The 17,724-nt window shown below is 42.8% G+C and overlaps 1 protein-coding gene across 2 annotated transcripts in view; it reads right to left on the bottom strand.

Annotated features, from left to right (window-relative positions):
* Nucleotides 1-728: 728 nt before the first annotated feature.
* PAPPA (pappalysin 1) overlaps nt 729-17,724 on the bottom strand; it is a 1,283,063-nt gene continuing 1,266,067 nt past the window's right edge. For both annotated transcript variants that reach the window (XM_078641985.1, XM_078641984.1), the window contains one exon: nt 729-3,628. In XM_078641985.1, coding sequence (XP_078498111.1) covers nt 3,521-3,628 — 108 coding nt within the window. In that variant the 3' untranslated portion in view covers nt 729-3,520. The remainder of the gene's footprint in view (nt 3,629-17,724) is intronic.

Raw genomic sequence — 17,724 nt, forward strand, 5'->3', positions numbered from 1 at the left:
TGTGTAGGTAACATAATCATAACTTTCAAGTTAAGGAAATTGAAGATTGCTTTAACTAGCAACCAAAAAGTAAACTACTTTCTAGCTTTTATCACAACAGGAAGCAGGAAAATAAAAGGTTTCATCACACAGCGCACGGACTGCTTGTATAGAAGAAAAAATGGAGGAGGAGTAGCTACATGATTTCCTGGAGATTTGAGTTTATGCCTGGGTGAAGGTAGGAATAAACATCATATGTTTTATTCATGAGGATTCACTCACTGGTTACAAGTCATCCACATACTAGGGGTATCACTATGTTGTCATATACCACTCCTACAATCCTAAAAATAGGTGGTTGGCATATTGGAGGTGGCATTGAAATGAGAACTGTGCCTTACTTATAACTACAAAAAGCAAGGAACACAAACATATTAAAACGCATGCGTGCGTGCGCACATGCAGCACTTAATACAAAAATGAAATGCAACCAAAATGCTCTACTGTAGACCTGTAGACTTTCTCTTCAACTCTGTTGGCACAGATCAGAGTTTTCAAACAAAAGCCCTGAGAAAATGAAAAGATGTAGCACCTGTCAGGAGCTTAAAACCAGCCTGTCTTCGTTTTCAGCAGTCTTATTTCTTCTTCTATACAGAAGATGGGAAATATTGAAAATAAATAACACTTGGATGGTGCAATTTTTGACAGTAGAGTATATATATATATATATATATATATATATATATATATATATATATATATATATATGTATATATATATCAAACTAGTCCTGAGTTAGAATGGATAGCCTTGGACTACATGACAGTGAGGGAGAAGAAGGTTGTGTAGTAAAAGCTAAAATATAGGGGCCAATTCACAAAGGCATTTATGAGCATGTTAAATAGTACTTCCATAGTTCTACTTCACACTAAAATAGGAATATTCAGTCAATGATCATCCACAATTAGAAAAAGAGATGGGAATGTGTCCCTTTTTGCACCTTTAATAACAGAGTTGGACATTTTGGGGCCAACTCACAAAGGTATGACCGTGTGAAGTACTATTCCTGTAATACTATTTTACATACTCATGCACGCCTTTATGATTGGCCACACAGTTTTTACTAGCAAAACGTTCAATGTTTGTAGTGAACATATTTTTGGGGGGTGTTGGCGTTAAACATGTATAGTACACCATGCAGAGGAGGTGAATTGCATCATTCCTAGGTAATCTGAAGACCATGAATCATCAGAACTAGCACATTTCTCGTTGAGGAGTTTAAACATTTAAATATGCCATTGTTGATATTGGGGGACATATCAAAAAGTCTTCTGCTGGAGGCAAGACACGACCTAACGTTTTTATAGGTGCTCTTCCTGAAGGTAGAGCCGGGAACCTGGGAGAGATAAAAAATGTAATCTCTCCTTTTATATGGTGAAGAATAACGGCTTTGGAAACAACATTTGTATGGTAGTGAGAAGTGGATATAATGACTTGCATGTACTATTTCCAGGACATGACAAGGAACACTAAAACCTTCACAAGTACAATTTTTGAAAGTGAAGGTATTAAAAAATAGCATGTACTACTACTCAGGGGTGTGAATTCATTCAAGCATGTGAATGCATTTTTCCTGGGAATAACTTTATACATTTAAAATCTGGAATGTACAGTTCAGAATCAGGAATGTCCTGTTCCTGGAAGTGAGAGCTCTTTAAAAACGTTGATGCACTAACATTTTGGGTAGGGTAATACCGAACACCTAATATGTGAAATATACTAAACCTAGAAGACAGATGTTTATTAAAAGTATGGAATGCACTTTTGCTGGAATGAAAATAATATAGAAGGAGCCCGAGAGAAGCTATTACTTAAGACCAATTTCTGCGGGGTTTAGAAAGAGTTTACAGCACTGGTGAGGATGCCCATGGGTCCTGAAATGAGATAATGAAAACTAACTTCCCTCAAACCTAGGTCAACAGACTAATACTGCGTTTGCAGTGCTTACTCTTTCACAATCCAACTTTTCTCTACTAAATGCCCCTTTTATTTCATGTGTTCCATTAGACACAAAAATAAAACCCTTTTTATGTTATGTTAAGTTGCCAACTTATATATAGCTTTGCACTATGACTGGATGATTATTTTCCTATATTTCATGAGATTTTTGCAATAGACTGGCACAAGCAGAAAACGCCTTGTGTGAACTGTGAGTCTGGATGTGAGTCGAGATCACATGTGCTGCACCAACAACATATGCCACGTGACCTTAGAAATGTATGAAAAATACATTGAGCAGGTGCCTTATGTGACTTTTGAATGGAAGGGCATACACGCTGTACAATTTTCAACAAATAACTGCCCCATTGTCTTTTACATAATATGGGTTATTTTTTGCAAAATATGCTTATTACGTGTGAAACAAAAATCGCATACCCCTACTTTGCACCAGAATAAGGTCTCCTGAAAGTGGAATAATTATGCAAAATGACCCATCAGGAGCTGTCTGTTGGGAGGACCAAGCCCTGTGACTTGGCCAATGCTGAGGAGGGAGCCCAAGGATGAGGAAGGCAGGCTGTTGGTGAGCTTTAAGGCAGACCGTTTGGTAGTTTGGTGGTTGATTCCACCTTGTCCTGACACAGTAAGGAAGTTGTTTGTATTGAACATAGCAGCAGGAGTAGCAGCAGTAGACATGCTCGAGCGACGAGGTTTGGAATTTGCCTCACTCTTTTCTTCCCTTGGGCCACCAACATCATTGATTTCTCTCCCACCAAAAGGCGATGCCATCACTTTCTAACCCTGCACCATTCCAAATCCATGGCCTCATCCATTTGCTGTAGCCTGGTGCTATACTATTTGCAGGTAGACGGAAGAGGGCAGCCACAGACAAGGAGCATGCCATGGTGTCCTTCAAGGCCCAGGAAGCCATAATCTTTGACTGTTCCACAAAACTGTGAATGCTTACTTCATCAGCACTCTCAACAGTTTCCAGGTAATGTACCACAGCAGCAGAAGGTAATGTCCCTGTGCCATAGATATGAGTCTTTTGTCCAAAATGCCCATGGTTGATAAAACTGAAGTATTCTGTACCACTGAGGGTTTCACCATGCTTTATTTATGAGGTCCATCTTCCATTTTTATCCAGGTCGAGAGCATTGGTGAGAGGGTATTGTCGTGTTCCAATCTTTATCCCTAGTTATCTAAATAAATACATACATATGGCTTGTTTCTTGCCTTCTTCTGTACACAAACTGCTCTAATGAGGTGGGATGCATCAGCACAACGCATGCAGTTTGTACTTCTTCGTGGCCTTCAGTTGTTGTTACTTGATTCTTGCATTATTCAGATTGTTTTTAATACATTATCTCAATCCAAGTTCTTCTTGGTTATGAAGAAGGCAGACTGGCTGTGTTCTAACAGTCCCTGGTGTAGAAATGCCATCCGGCGGAGCAGCTACTATCAACCAAGTAATACCAGAAGGAATGTGGAGTGTCTACCAGTCTGCCTTTGGCGGTATGGTTTTTGTCCTCTTTCATTAACTCTACCCGAGATTAAAGTGACTGGAATCCTTCCGGCTATTCTCCCGTGCATTGGGATCGAGGCACGCACACTCCCCTTGGATGTCACAGTTCATGGGGAAAGGGGTGACCTGGAAAGAAGGGAAAGCATGGTCAGAAAGAAATTCTTTAAGAAACTGTACCTGTCACACAAACACACAAGTGAGAATTGAAATGCCCATATCTTAACTCTTATAAAGAACGCTTTGAGAGAATCAAGCATATACTTTAGTTATCAAAAAAGATAACACAGAGTATTGATAGGTTGAGGATGAGATATTGGGGAAGAAATAGGAAGTGGTTAAAAATCCCTTCCTGACAGCGTCTGAACAGATATGATAGAATAGAACCCTATGAATTCGAAGTTTAAAAATCAGCTTTTTTGACGTACACACAATAAAGGAAACATTCTAAGAGCGAATAGCGCAGTATCCATGGGCTGCTGTAGCCCCTGAACAACCAACACATTAAAAAACCAACAAATATGTCAGTTACACCCACCTACGCTTTCTGCTGTATAACCAGAATATGTAGCTAGAATTGCCCCAGACAAAACTCATTAATTCTAAAGATGCAAGTCGTAGCAGTGTTTGAGTAACAGTAAAAGAATAACAACATACTTAAAAAGATGTGAAATAGTACAGAAAATATACACATGAATCCTGCCAGCCAAAGCAGAACAACTGATGTTCTGACACACAGTTGAATATCTAAATGTACCCTGGCAGCAGAGTGGGTAATGAAGGCGAACCTACAAAACGAGCCCTGCAACCAATGTATAACTATAACTCAAGTGAAAGTTTGTGAAATACCCTGTAGGCCCATGCTATTAGATGTAGTGATGAATGGATGTATGTTTGTACCTGATTCGATTGGTGTTATATTGCATTTTACCCAGCTGCATCAGGGGCTCTGAATAAACTTCTATGTATGACACCCAGACAGATGGAGAGTGTCTTTCATTTGGGCGTCAAATAGTGGAGACTTTTTTCTGGACTCAAACATCGAAAATGGAGTCACATGGATTTTACAGTGACAATATGTCTGACACACAGATGAGGTGGAGTACTCACTCGAGCACAGGTTGCACCATGTAGATCCACTTGAATGCAGGTGTCCCTAGACAATGTTCAATGAAAACTTTCTCAAGTGACACCAACCTTCATGTGGGACTCATTACAGTCCTGTGGTAAAAAAGAAATTAGGTCCAAACAACGTTTGCAGCTAATTTCACAGGCACACATTGTGCTTGGGTTGGGGTAACCCTCATACAAATCACTCCAAGTGTTAAATGGGGTAATATCCTCGGAAACCAGTACGGTAAAATCAAAAACACATTTTTCCCCCCCATGTTGAGCTTGGAAACCTGGATTCACTCAGTAAAACTGCCAAGGTAATTGCGCAATGTTATTTACCATGGTGGTTTTACCCGAAATATCTCCCACAGTATTAAGAACAGGCTTTTCCAACCAGTGGGTCATGAGCTACTGGTAGCACTTCGGCTAACTGCAAGTAGCTCTCCTGTGTGTAGCCCCAACCACTAAATTCAAAACTTTTGTGCATCGGAGATGAAAATATGTTTATTTTCAGATCTCATAAGTTGATGTTGGAGAAGAAAGGTTGATTTTCCAACAATATATTTAAAACTGATATTTAAGTGATAAATTATGTGGCATTGTGAGATAACTATTAATATTATTATTACCTTGGCACCAGGAGTATTGCAACTATGGCTATTATATATTACCCACGTAGAGGCATTCTATATTGACAAAGTCTTTTATACATTGCTTATGTGCTGAGGTGATCACTGCTGATAATCTTGCAGAATATAGTGGCCACAAATGTATCCTTGTCTGATTTTGTCACTATTACAAGACTAATAATATCAGTTGCTTGGGGATTATTTATCATTGAATATAAGGAGCTCTTATTACAGAAAAGTTTGGAGACCCCTGATTTGAAAAGAGCCCCTTAATGGGAAAACCAGGCTACATAAGCGCCACTGTTATTTGTGTTTTTTAATTTACAACATTAATAAAGTGTATATCACAAACCTAGTTGTTTCTTGGGGTTATCACAATGCAAAGGAGAAAAATGGCAAGCAATTCTTCTCTTGGTAACAAAACATCCTTCATTCTCCATGGTCATGAAACTTGGAGGCAAACTTGTGGAGACAGCAGTGATTTATTAACAAACAGTTCCTAAAAGAAGTGCAAAACTTATGTTTGTGAAAAGGATATATAATGGCCATCTCTTTCAGTCTTTTTAGGATGAAAATAGTTTCCATTTGACTCAGCATGAAGAAAGCACCAGTGGAGGATTCATAGGTGTAGGGAAACATGATCTGTGTGTTTAGGGGAATTCTATAATCAAGTCAAGCTTTGAAAGAGTAAGGCAAACCATTATGGAGGTTGGAAGTTGGGGCATGCAGGACAGGAGAGAATTAGATTAAAGAAGCTAACTATCAAACTGGGGCCATAGTGGGGGTTCATTCTGTAGTCACCCTGAGGGAGAAAGTAGAGATTGTACGCAGGACTGGTGGTGACAGTGCCATAGGTATGGTATTGTGTACGACAGAGAGTTTTATATCATCCAAAAGGGGTGGATTACCCGACTCACAATGTACAGGTATTTATATAGCGCAAATCACCAAGCGGTCTCTAAGCGCTTGCTTAGGGAACCCGTCCTGGTATTCCCCTGTGAGATAACCCCGGCAGGGTATCCGCAAGGTGAAAGCCAGGCATCCCGCCGCGAGGGGCCGTTGTGGAGATTAAGCAAGCTATTGCCCAGAGTCGCAGAGTGTGAACCCGTGAATCGAGTAGGCACCGGAGCGAGGATTGTCGTGTCCATGGACATTTTTTAGGACTCAAGACCCCGCCGAGCCGGGAATTGAACCCTGGTCCCGGGCTGACCTCTGCTTCCAGGTCTGCCTCCTCTAACCAGTGAGCCACACTTCTCCACAATCCATTCTCCCAATGCAGCATTCCAATCCAAGGGATGTTGCGTTGCCAACTGTGTAATGGATGATTAGCCACACACTATCCTTAGTACCAAAAAATGATGAAACACTTAGGGCGGTTTTGTGGCTTTCACAGTGTCTTCTATCTTAAAACACGCATGGTGGGTTGCCCAGTACACACTCCTTATACCTATAATGTAACTGGATACAAGCTGTGCAAGTAAACGTTTCATAGTAGTGGCAAAGTGTATCAGGTGACCTCACAATACATGATCCCATATAAGTGCACTTACCAGAGTGTTGTGTACAAATGTAAATGAGAACTTGAGAAGGTACATGTATAACATGAACTACTACCAATGCTAGTGATGAAAATGAAAGGATGTCTTAGTGAATGCATATGAGGTTTGTGTGGCAGGGCAGTTCGGCAATTCACCAAGGGTGCCTGTGTTGTTGGCAGGATTGTTTTTGTGCAGGCACACATTCCTGCACAGAAACAATCCTGGAGGATTTGTCCTCTTTTTATGTGTGCTGCATAAGGCAGTACACATAGAAAGAGGAAACAACGAGTAGAAATAAATATATTTCTTCAGAAAACGGCACCTCCCCTGGGAAGAGCTATCTTTTTGGTGCATTCCCAGGTTTACATGGTCTTGTAAATCTGGAAATGCGTCAATATCCATGGGAGTTGCGTGGAAACACCCACGCAATGCCCATGGAACACCTACCCAGGGCATTGCATTACTCCATATTTTCAGAGCCACTCAAAGTGACTTTGCGTGGCTTCAACAATACGAATTAAGGTTTGCGTTGCTCTTGAACCACATTGCGCAGTGCAAGAATGACACACACCGGTCATAAACATGACCCTTGATTGTTCTGTGCGACAATAAACAATTCCTGGTAATAAGAGTGCACTGCAACAATGCTCATCTGTTTGTCTGTGTTCCCCTTAGCAAGGACATACAGAAAGAGACTGCCTTGATGCACATGAATAGCGAAAGATAATTCCAGCACTTATTCTGATAAATTGGTTTGAAGAAATACTTCTAAAACGTAGCACATTGAAGATTAGGAGACTCGCTGATGTTCAATAAATAGTCAGTGGTTACCAAACACTTTGGTGCCTTGTTTTAAATGGACAAAAAAAGTCAGCAGTACCTCTTTGTTGTGCTTGATCCCAATTTGTCAATGCACTGCACTCTAGGTCCATACATTTATTTCAGTTTATTTTAGTTTTGCAAATTTGTTTCTCACCACAGCAGCAACACTGCCTGCCATTTTAAGAATGGAGCATCAACAAATCCTCAGAATCACTTTAGGATCCATCCAGGATGTACCTAAATCCTGTGTCTGCTTTCTGAATCTCAGCCCTTGTTGGAATTTAATGTTCTGTCCAGACTGGAAACTGATAAGCTTGCAGAAAGAGAAGTGAGCAGCGGGTACAGGGTAGAATTGGCATGGATGCTGCATCATTTTCATATGATTGCTTTGATGTTATCGAGAAAATACATATTTTGGAGTTAGTGTTGGGCACCAAATAAACGCAACTTCACAAAGCATATGATTCGCAAACAGAGTACCTCCGATGGCTATGACTACTAGATTGTACATAGGTATGCCAATTTGCAGGCCAGCCAAGACTGCTGTTCTTTTTCTGCTCTTGACAAGTATGGATCAGCAAATGCGCAGCACGTCACAAGCTGAAGATCGCCTGTTAGTGTACAGAGCAAGAACTTTCAACCACAACTTATTACAGTTGCCACACTAATCTAGCATAGAACATTCCCATTCCTGCTACTGAAGGTTCTTCTCTAAAAGCAGAATCCGACTCCAGTCTGTTGTAGAAACCACTAACCATTTAGCAGTCATTCACTAACTACATAAACTTCTCTAAAATAACAAATGATGGCAGACTAACAGCCATACAAATTCCAATAATAATACTAGTTTGGCGTCTATAAACGTCTATGGTAGCCTAAAGCCAATGATGGATTTCCCATAATGATCCATGGAACTATAACGAAGTGCACCAATGCTCAGTGAACTCCTTATGCCTCAGTAGAATGAGGACTAATTCAGAGGCTGGACACACAAGTGGAGCCAAAGTATATGCTTTTTTGGCATCTTAGGGTAGTAGGAACCATTTAGCTTCAGTGTAGACCCTCACCCAGAAATTGGTAAAGGCCAGAGACTGTATGGTGGGACTGGGGGCCTGGTCAAAGGTTTTGGCAAAACAGAGTTAGCCACCTCTGCCAAGGGTTGAGGTGTGGTTCACTGCATGGGCCAAGTGTGGCAAAACCATGGGGTACATGCAGAATAAATGTGGTAGGACCTGAATCCACCAGCACTTTGAGGTACTTGGAAAGCTGCAAATCTCTGGCAGGATATATTACCTTTTGCAGAATGCGCTCAAGTTCGTTGCTTAATAAATGCCGCAATAATAAAGTCACATTGTTCCGACCTCCATTATCATTTCAGCACAAGTTTCCAGTTAGGATGGAACTGACAGGTCTTCAAAACTGAGCCAAGTTGTGGTTTCACAAAATCGCTGAATGCTCACTGGAGCCTGGACATCTCATCTCCTGGGACACATTCAGATGGCGCAGGGTCAATGTTTAACCTTTGCTTCCTGGAGGTAATGATTCTGGTTTGGTTAACAATGCCACTCAAGTTCCCTCATCTACCAGGAATGTCACTTGTAATAGATGCAATAATACTGAGATCTTGCAACACACATTTTTTCCTAGCAGGGGTGACCTTCATAGCTCTGTATCCATAACCTTCGCCTCTCCACACTTGGAAAGAGTGTGCATGGCAAGAAAAACGCTCAGACTGCTGACCCACCATACAGAGACAAAGCGGCATGAGTAGAACAGAAAATCCTTCACAACGGCAAAGCCTGGTGAAAAACTGAGAACTTAAGGAAGGTAATGCAGCTTTTGTGATGATGAAACCCTTCTATTGGAGCCTCCTGCATTCAAGAACACTGGGTCAATCTTCTTATGTTATGTTCTATAAGCTTGCATTTATGACTGAAGTTCTTGATTCTAAGTGGACTTGCTGTAACACAACACAAAATGAAATTGCTAGGTGAGTGATCAAATTGCTAGAAGAGCTGAAAAGCCAGGTTTCAGCATTTTGTTCTACAAATTGAGGGGATCTGTGTCTAATCAGAGAAAAAGTATACCACCAAAATGCAGCTGCATGCAACACGAAAGCTGTACCTCCTATTTGTATTTATCTGGTCTATATGGTGATTAGTCAATGTTGATTGGTCGAGCTAAACAAAAAGATTAACTTTGATGATATATGCTGGGGTTTTAACAAGTATAGTGACGTCTTTCACTAGATGGTCTCTTTAGAAAAGCCAACGAGTGTGTTGCTTTTGAATATATCTAAAAAAACTCACCATCCTATTCACACTGCATACATCAGAACTTGTGAACAATGGTCATCAGTGGCAATCAATCTAAAATGCACTACATGACCCTCTAACATCACCCTAAATAAGACGGTAAGACTGACAGTGGCAGTGTCGGTCGACCCCGCTTGCTCTTTGATGCCAGGTACACACTGCATACTTGCTAACCTTGATGCCCGGCTGGTTATGTGACTGTGAATAGCAACTGATAGTTTTTAAAACTGATTTTAGAAAAATTGAAAATCGCCTTTAATAATATTTTAAATGTATTATAATTGATTGCAAATTGTAATACACCTTTCTTGTGCTGCACGCTCACCTACGGCGCTGCTAAGGGCTTCAGGACCCTCAAGAACTCAGTGCTCTGTGGTACAGCCTGCCCGCCCCGGTCCGACTCGGTATCCAATACCGTTGAGCGGAGGGCGGGACAGGTACGAGCCTGAGAGACTCACTTCCTGCTGTACAGTCGAGCGGTTAGCGCTCTAGCATTTCTGCAAGAGGGGCTATTAAGGCGGCGAGGAGGCGAGGCATTTTGCGGTAAGACTGACAGTGGCAGTGTCGGTCGACCCCGCTTGCTCTTTGATGCCAGGTACACACTGCATACTTGCTAACCTTGATGCCCGGCTGGTTATGTGACTGTGAATAGCAACTGATAGTTTTTAAAACTGATTTTAGAAAAATTGAAAATCGCCTTTAATAATATTTTTAATGTATTATAATTGATTGCAAATTGTAATACACCTTTCTTGTGCTGCACGCTCACCTACGGCGCTGCTAAGGGCTTCAGGACCCTCAAGAACTCAGTGCTCTGTGGTACAGCCTGCCCGCCCCGGTCCGACTCGGTATCCAATACCGTTGAGCGGAAGGCGGGACAGGTACGAGCCTGAGAGACTCACTTCCTGCTGTACAGTCGAGCGGTTAGCGCTCTAGCATTTCTGCAAGAGGGGCTATTTAGCCACTCGTCGGAACTAGCGCGCAGCGGTTGCGCGCAGGGGGCGCCTCATACACGCTGAAGACCAGCCAAAGACCTGCCCGTCTGCGCCCGTCCGCGACAGGCCATGGCGTAGGGACTAGGGCCCTTGGGGTATGGACGCCGCTATTGTAGGTTCTCATTTTATTTCGTACTCTGCTAGGTCTCTGCGCCAGTTTCAACCCACGCGCACTTGTGCTACACGACTATCTGGCAAGCCACTTGAGGGTTGCTTTTCTTGTCGACAATGTTGTTATCAATCAATGGTGCCAATTGACAGCTCTCACGTCTATGCTCCCATATCCACTTCCCCCACGGAACTTAAGTGTTTTCTCCTTAATGTACGGTCCCTTCCAAAACACCAACTTCAGATCTGGGATCTGATTTTTTCTAAGCAACCTGATATATGTTTCTTCACTGAAACGTGGATGAAACCCCATACTACCACTGCCATAACATTAGGGGTTCCAGTGGGTTATAAAATCATACACATGGATAGGCCCATTAAGACTGGAGGAGGATTAGCTATCATTCTTAAAGACACCTTTAAGATAGCAATGATAGAACAGAGCTTTTCCCCTCTATTGGAAATCATGATATTTAAAATTAACTTGACAAGTAATGTCTCATGGAAGGGCGCACTAGCATACCGCCCACCAGGACAGAATCCAGATTTTGCTCTGTCTCTTCTGGAATTACTGCCCCCCCATGTTAGAGCTAAGGAGGACTTTCTTCTCCTTGGAGATTTTAATATACACATGGACAATCCTGAAGATCATGAATCCATACAGTTAACAGCAGATCTGTCCAATTTGGGATTAGAGATAAAAAACAGTGGGCCAACTCATACAGCTGGTCATACTCTTGATTCTATTTTTTCCAACTGCACTAACATAAGGTGCCTCCCTGCTGTAGAAATCCATTGGACCGATCACTTTTTGATTGAGTTCTATCTGGCAAGACCCATCAAACAACAAGCTAGAACACCACCTCCTCCTATTTTCCGTCGCCAATGGCATAAAATATCAGTTGAGAATCTGCGTAAACACTGGCAACAACCCCAATTCACTGAAGGAGACTCAGCTGAAGAGGCACTGGAAAAGTATAATAAATCTCTTAAGTCAGCTATTGATTCTCTAGCCCCGTTAAAACTGCATAAACAGTACCCTCCGACCAAACAAGAAAAGTGGTATACCCTTGACCTCAGGAAGGAAAACCAGAAATGTAGGAGGCTAGAAAAAGCATGGAGGAAATCAAAAAATGAGCAAGAAAGGAAAATGTTTTTAGAAACTCAGGCAAAGTATTATAAAAATATAAAGCTTGCAAGGAAAAATAATCTATCACTACAACTAGAAGAGGCGGGTAACTGTCCGAGGGAATTATTTAAAATCTTGCTAAGTTTTGTAAAACCATCAGCCAGTGAGAGCCCTGATGATGCCTCACAGACATTGTGTGATGAGATCTCCATGTTCTTTGAGGACAAAATAAATCTGATTTATAATAAAATCTTGGCTTCACAAAGCACAGTAACAGGGCCCACCCCTCCATGTGCACCTCCTGCACTGACCAAAAACACCTTTCTTACTATTCCACCAGTTAGTGAGTTAGATCTCCCTCTCCTCGTTAACCATATGAAAACTGGCTCTCCGAGTGATCACCTTCCTGCCAAAATGGTGGCCCCTTTAATCTCCATCTTGGGGCCCTCCATCCAGTCAGTTATGAACATCTCACTGACGAAAGGACAAGTCCCGAGAGAATGGAAGATAGCGGTGGTAAACCCTATCAGGAAGAAGGCGGCTTCCCCTTGGACAGACTTGTCCAATCTTCGGCCCATCTCCCTCCTACCCTACATCGGTAAGATGACGGAGAAGCACGTAAACACCCACCTATCGAATCATCTTGAAGCAGCAGAAGGCCTGGACCCTTCTCAATCTGGGTTCAGACCAAACCACAGCACCGAATCAGCCCTACTTGAAGTGACCAATAACATCAGGTTGACACTGGATAGTGGGGGGGTCTATGATTCTGGTGCTGTTGGATTTGTCTGCTGCTTTCGATACGGTGTCCCATGAAGTGCTTCTCGGTCGTCTGAGGGGTGTAGGGTTGGGAGGGACGGCCCTGTCTTGGGTAGAAAGCTTCCTCTCCTGCCGCTCCCAAGAAGTCAGGTTGGGCTCCCACAAATCCATCTCTAGGGAGCTCACCAGGGGTGTGCCAAAGGGCTCATGTCTTAGCCCCACATTATTCAATGTGTATGTGGCCCCCCTGGCCGACTTAGTGAGGCCATATGGGTTTACCCCGATATCCTACGCTGATGACACCCAGCTGTTGTTCCCCTTTAAAACTTTCTCACCTGCCCTGCAAAAATCTTTTTTACGAAGGCATGAGGGCTGTGTCATGTTGGATGGCTGAGAACTGCCTGCAATGCAATGTGGGCAAAACAGAGGTTCTATTGTTTGGGGAGGCAGCAACACTATGGTCCGGGGAGTGGTGGCCCACAGAATTAGGACCAGTTCCGGTTCCAAAACAGACTGTCAAAAACTTGGGGGTGTTATTTGATCAAGCCTTGACTTTTAAACATCATGTCAACCAAGTTGCGGGCACCTGTTTTGGAGCCATCGGACTTTTGAAAAGGGCGTTTCCCTATATACCTGATGGTCACAGGAAAACCTTAGTCCAGGCACTAGTGATCAGTAGATTGGACTACTGTAATGGCCTTCTTTTGTCAACTAATGAAGGCCAATTAAACAAACTACAAGTAGTCCAAAACAAGGCGGCGAGGTTAGTTCTCAATGTTCCATCTAGAACTCCCTCCCGCCCTCTACTAGCTAAACTTCACTGGTTGCCAGTGCGGCAACGCACGAAGTTTAAAATTCTGTGCACCATTCATAGGTGTCTGATAGGAAAGGGCCCTAAATATTTGACTAAAGCTTTTTTACCCTATGTGCCAGGCCGATCACTTCGATCGAGTAATCTGCATTTATTACAGGTTCCTAAAATAAAAAAATCTCGCCAGGGAGGCAGGGCTTTGGCACACACAGGACCCGTCCTTTGGAACTCCCTTCCCCTTCAACTTAAACTCACCACCAATCATTTATCCTTTCGCAAAACCCTTAAAACTCACCTCTTTTCCACCATTTAATCAGCCTATGGTTTACTATTTCTGTTTATGACCAGGCCGGAGCTCAAATATTCCTGTCTATTTCAAGCGCAGAGATATCCCTTCGGGGATCTAATCAGGCGCTATACAAGCACATAAATAAATAAATAAATAAATAAACATGTTAGTGCCCTCTCCTTCACAAACTTCTGTTCTGAACGTTCTGTTACTATTAACTGATTTACCGAATCAAGCATTTTATACTTACATTTGCAGATTCATACACTGAGGCCTGATCTACAAGAAAATTCTGCGGCGCTGCAAGCCGTTTAGCTGCACCGTGCAGCGTAATTTTCAAAGCACAGGGATGAGTGGCATTAACAACAATAGGATGCATCCCTGTGCTTTCCCCTGAGCTGGCACACAGTTGATTGCCATGCGCCAGCGCAAGCACCCTTGCGTCATTTTGCTAGGGTGCCTGCGCTGCGGTATGATTGTTTTTATGCCTGCACAAAAACAATATTTAATGGCATTTTCCTCTTTCTATGTGTGCTGAAGAATGCAGAATGCATAGAAAGAAGAGAAATAAAAGTATTTCTTCTTGTTGCGCCACTCCTATGTCTCCCCTCGGGAGGCGTAGGATATTGACGCATTCCCAGTTTCACAAAACTTTGTAAATCTGGGAATGTGTCATGTTCCATGGATGTTGCATGGAAACATCCACAGCAACACCCATGGAGCAACACTTTCACGCATAGTAAAACGTGAAAGGGGCCAATATTTACCAGGCCATGAAAAGTCATGCTGGGTGACTAAACGTGGCCTTGTAAATATGGTCAAGCCCATTGTGCCACTGGTGTGTCAAAAAAAGTGACTCACCAGCAGTGCAATGGGCTTGTAAATAAGAATATTTCTCTTTAATTTCCGACTTGCTACCTGTACTAATTACCGCGCACTGTACACTTTTCTCTATTTTAGCGTAGTAATGGGTAATCAGTATATGCTGTCTTTCATTTCTATTGTGCTCTATCGATTTGTATCTTTTCTCTCCCTGTTATCACTACTTTACCCCTTGGGTTTTATCTTGTAAACACTTATGTCGTTCCATAATACTCTGTAAAGCACTCTCACACAGCCGGGCCTTGTTGATCCGTATAAGACAACATATACACAAATAAAATAGAGACTTCACTGCATCAATGCTTTATTTTAAGGAATAACCAGATTCAAAGGGGGTGCCACACTGCCTCGAGTCTAGAGCCTGATAGGCAACACTCTAAACGTTCCGTTTTTTCTGGAAGTCCTGTAAGTTCACATTCTTTCTGTTAGTAATAGTAGGGTTCTCCTCAGCAGTCTAGAAGAGTTCATATTGCCATCTGTGAGGCCTGTGGTACATTAAAGAAAAGGGAGAGGCAGTGGGGGACTCTTTAATTGGTCTAAAAATGTTTCCTGGAGATTCGGAGTTACGATATTTATGAGTAGAGATTTCGGTCCCACTACGAGAATTCTTCAACTAATAACAAGGCACATATTCCTCACCTCTCCTACTGCTCGCTATAACGGAGCATATTTAACCCCTTCTTAGCTTGAATCCATCCTCTCATGCGTACCGACCCGCGACATGCTCCATAGCTGTTGAACCCCACTCCACGCAAACACCCCAGAAACCCTCCGGTACAACCATGGCTGGCAATGGATTCCATCTGTGCACTAATGACTGTAACAACATGAACGTGATTAGCTGTGCGAATCTGAGACGATTTCACCTAGGACCACCCAGCCTGACCGCAGAAAGCCTACTCTGCAAAGTGTCGCAATCACTCACTGGCGGCCACACCCACTCTGCCATTGGCTGTAGGATGGAGTAAATACTCTGTCAAGCCTTACGCTCCCCATGGAGCCTTGTGTGGTCCTGGAAGTCAACATCATTCGAGGCAGAAGGCATTTTTCGCACACCAGTAACGTGTTACTTCTCGTTCAACCCCATCAGAAAAGTAACCGATTACTCAAACCAGGAGGGGTGGGAGAGCATCGGTGGAGGGAAGCCCAGCAGTAGGGCCTTGCCCTTGAAACAATACATCTTGTGTGCCTAAAAGAAGGGTCACAGCACAGGCTGGACCAATCGCACAAGGGCAGTTGTATTTGCCAGCACAGTATCTGCTGGCCATGAAAGCTAGTGCATTGTCTCTCTAAGGAATGGTGAATCTTCCACACCTTGGAACTTGGTGTTGCTCGATCTGTTGTCTAATATGAGCATGGTTAATAAAAAGATTTTAAAAAAAATAAGAAGCATGGACTCTCTCCACGGCAGGGAACGAGAGGCGGTGGGGCCTCAAGGGTGAGCTGGCCTCCTTATGTCAACGTATATCCTTAGTGGTTGCTTCCACATCAAGTTGTGAGCTGTCAGAGATGGATTGTGGTTGAATTAGAATACAAGAGAATATGACCTAAGACACTGAAAGTGGTTATGGTGTTTTTGTTTGCCCTTAAGCTTGTTGAATTACTCTTGGTTCTGGCGATTTGGCACAACAGCTAACTTTGTAAGGCCACTAGTACACTTGGGCCCAGATTTAGTCATGTCCTTAAATCAGATTTACTATGCCATGCAGAGCCACCTTGCGTGGCATAATAAATCTAGAGTAACACAAGGCAGCACAAGTCACTGCCTTGCCTTACTCTGAGCTGGGAAGGGGTCCCATTGGTGGAGCGTGGGTCTTCCCACGCATCCACCTATGGTTTTGGGGGCATTTCCACCTTTAGTAACATCAGTAAACTTAGGAATACATCAAAATGCCATGCCTTCCCAGGTGGGGATTAGCGAGAAATATGTTTATTTCTCTTTCTACGTGTGTTGCATTCTGTGTGTGGTGAGCGTGTGTGTGGGGCATTCCCAGAAGTAATGGCACTTGCAGAGCTACAGAAAAGTACTCCTATCCATATAATTGCATGCTGATGTTATAACGTAACCGGGTGCTGTAGAAGGATATACAATACTGTATAACAGCATAATAGGTGTCATTGCAAGCCATAATAACATTTCTGTGCCCACACTCTGCAGCTACAGGAGATAGCATGATATTTGTGGCGGTGTAATCGCACACCAGCAAAATATCCATGAGGTTTTATGGCAGCCAAGGGTTTAAAGCAGAGGTATGGCAGACTCCACAGGAGCCATAACAGAGTATCTGTGGGAACAGAATAGTACACTTGCGATATAATATTATGTCTGTGCCAGTATGGTGCCATGTCAGAGGCCCAGAGCAGAACTCTTTTGTCAGCGTAATTAATTCCTGGGTCAATTACAGAATGTCGGGTGGGAGTGTCGGTCACATCTAGGGAGCGGAGTAAAACGTCTGTCATGTAATGTCACGCCTGGATAGCCACAGCCGAATTTCTGGGCAAGCCGGGAGCCTAGCCATAGGTTATTACCAATATAACAGCATTTTTGGTCTCTACAGCTGTATTTCTGTATCAATATAGTTGCATACAATGAACACAATGCCTGTCCCAGTATATTGCCAGGTCTGATGGGCCTTTGCAGAATCGTTGTGCCAATATAATAGCAACAGCAGACCTTAGCATGCTTCTCAGTATAGTATCATATGGAGAAATCTCTGTCACATGAAAGCTTACCAAGAATATCTGGTAACCGTTTCATAAGATGTATCAGCATTGTACTTTCATTGTGCTTTGGGCAGTGATGTATGCCTGTCACAAAATAACTCTGAGTCTTGC

This window comes from Lissotriton helveticus, chromosome 5_1 (assembly GCF_964261635.1).
Source record: "Lissotriton helveticus chromosome 5_1, aLisHel1.1, whole genome shotgun sequence".
Taxonomy (NCBI): Eukaryota; Metazoa; Chordata; class Amphibia; order Caudata; family Salamandridae; genus Lissotriton; species Lissotriton helveticus.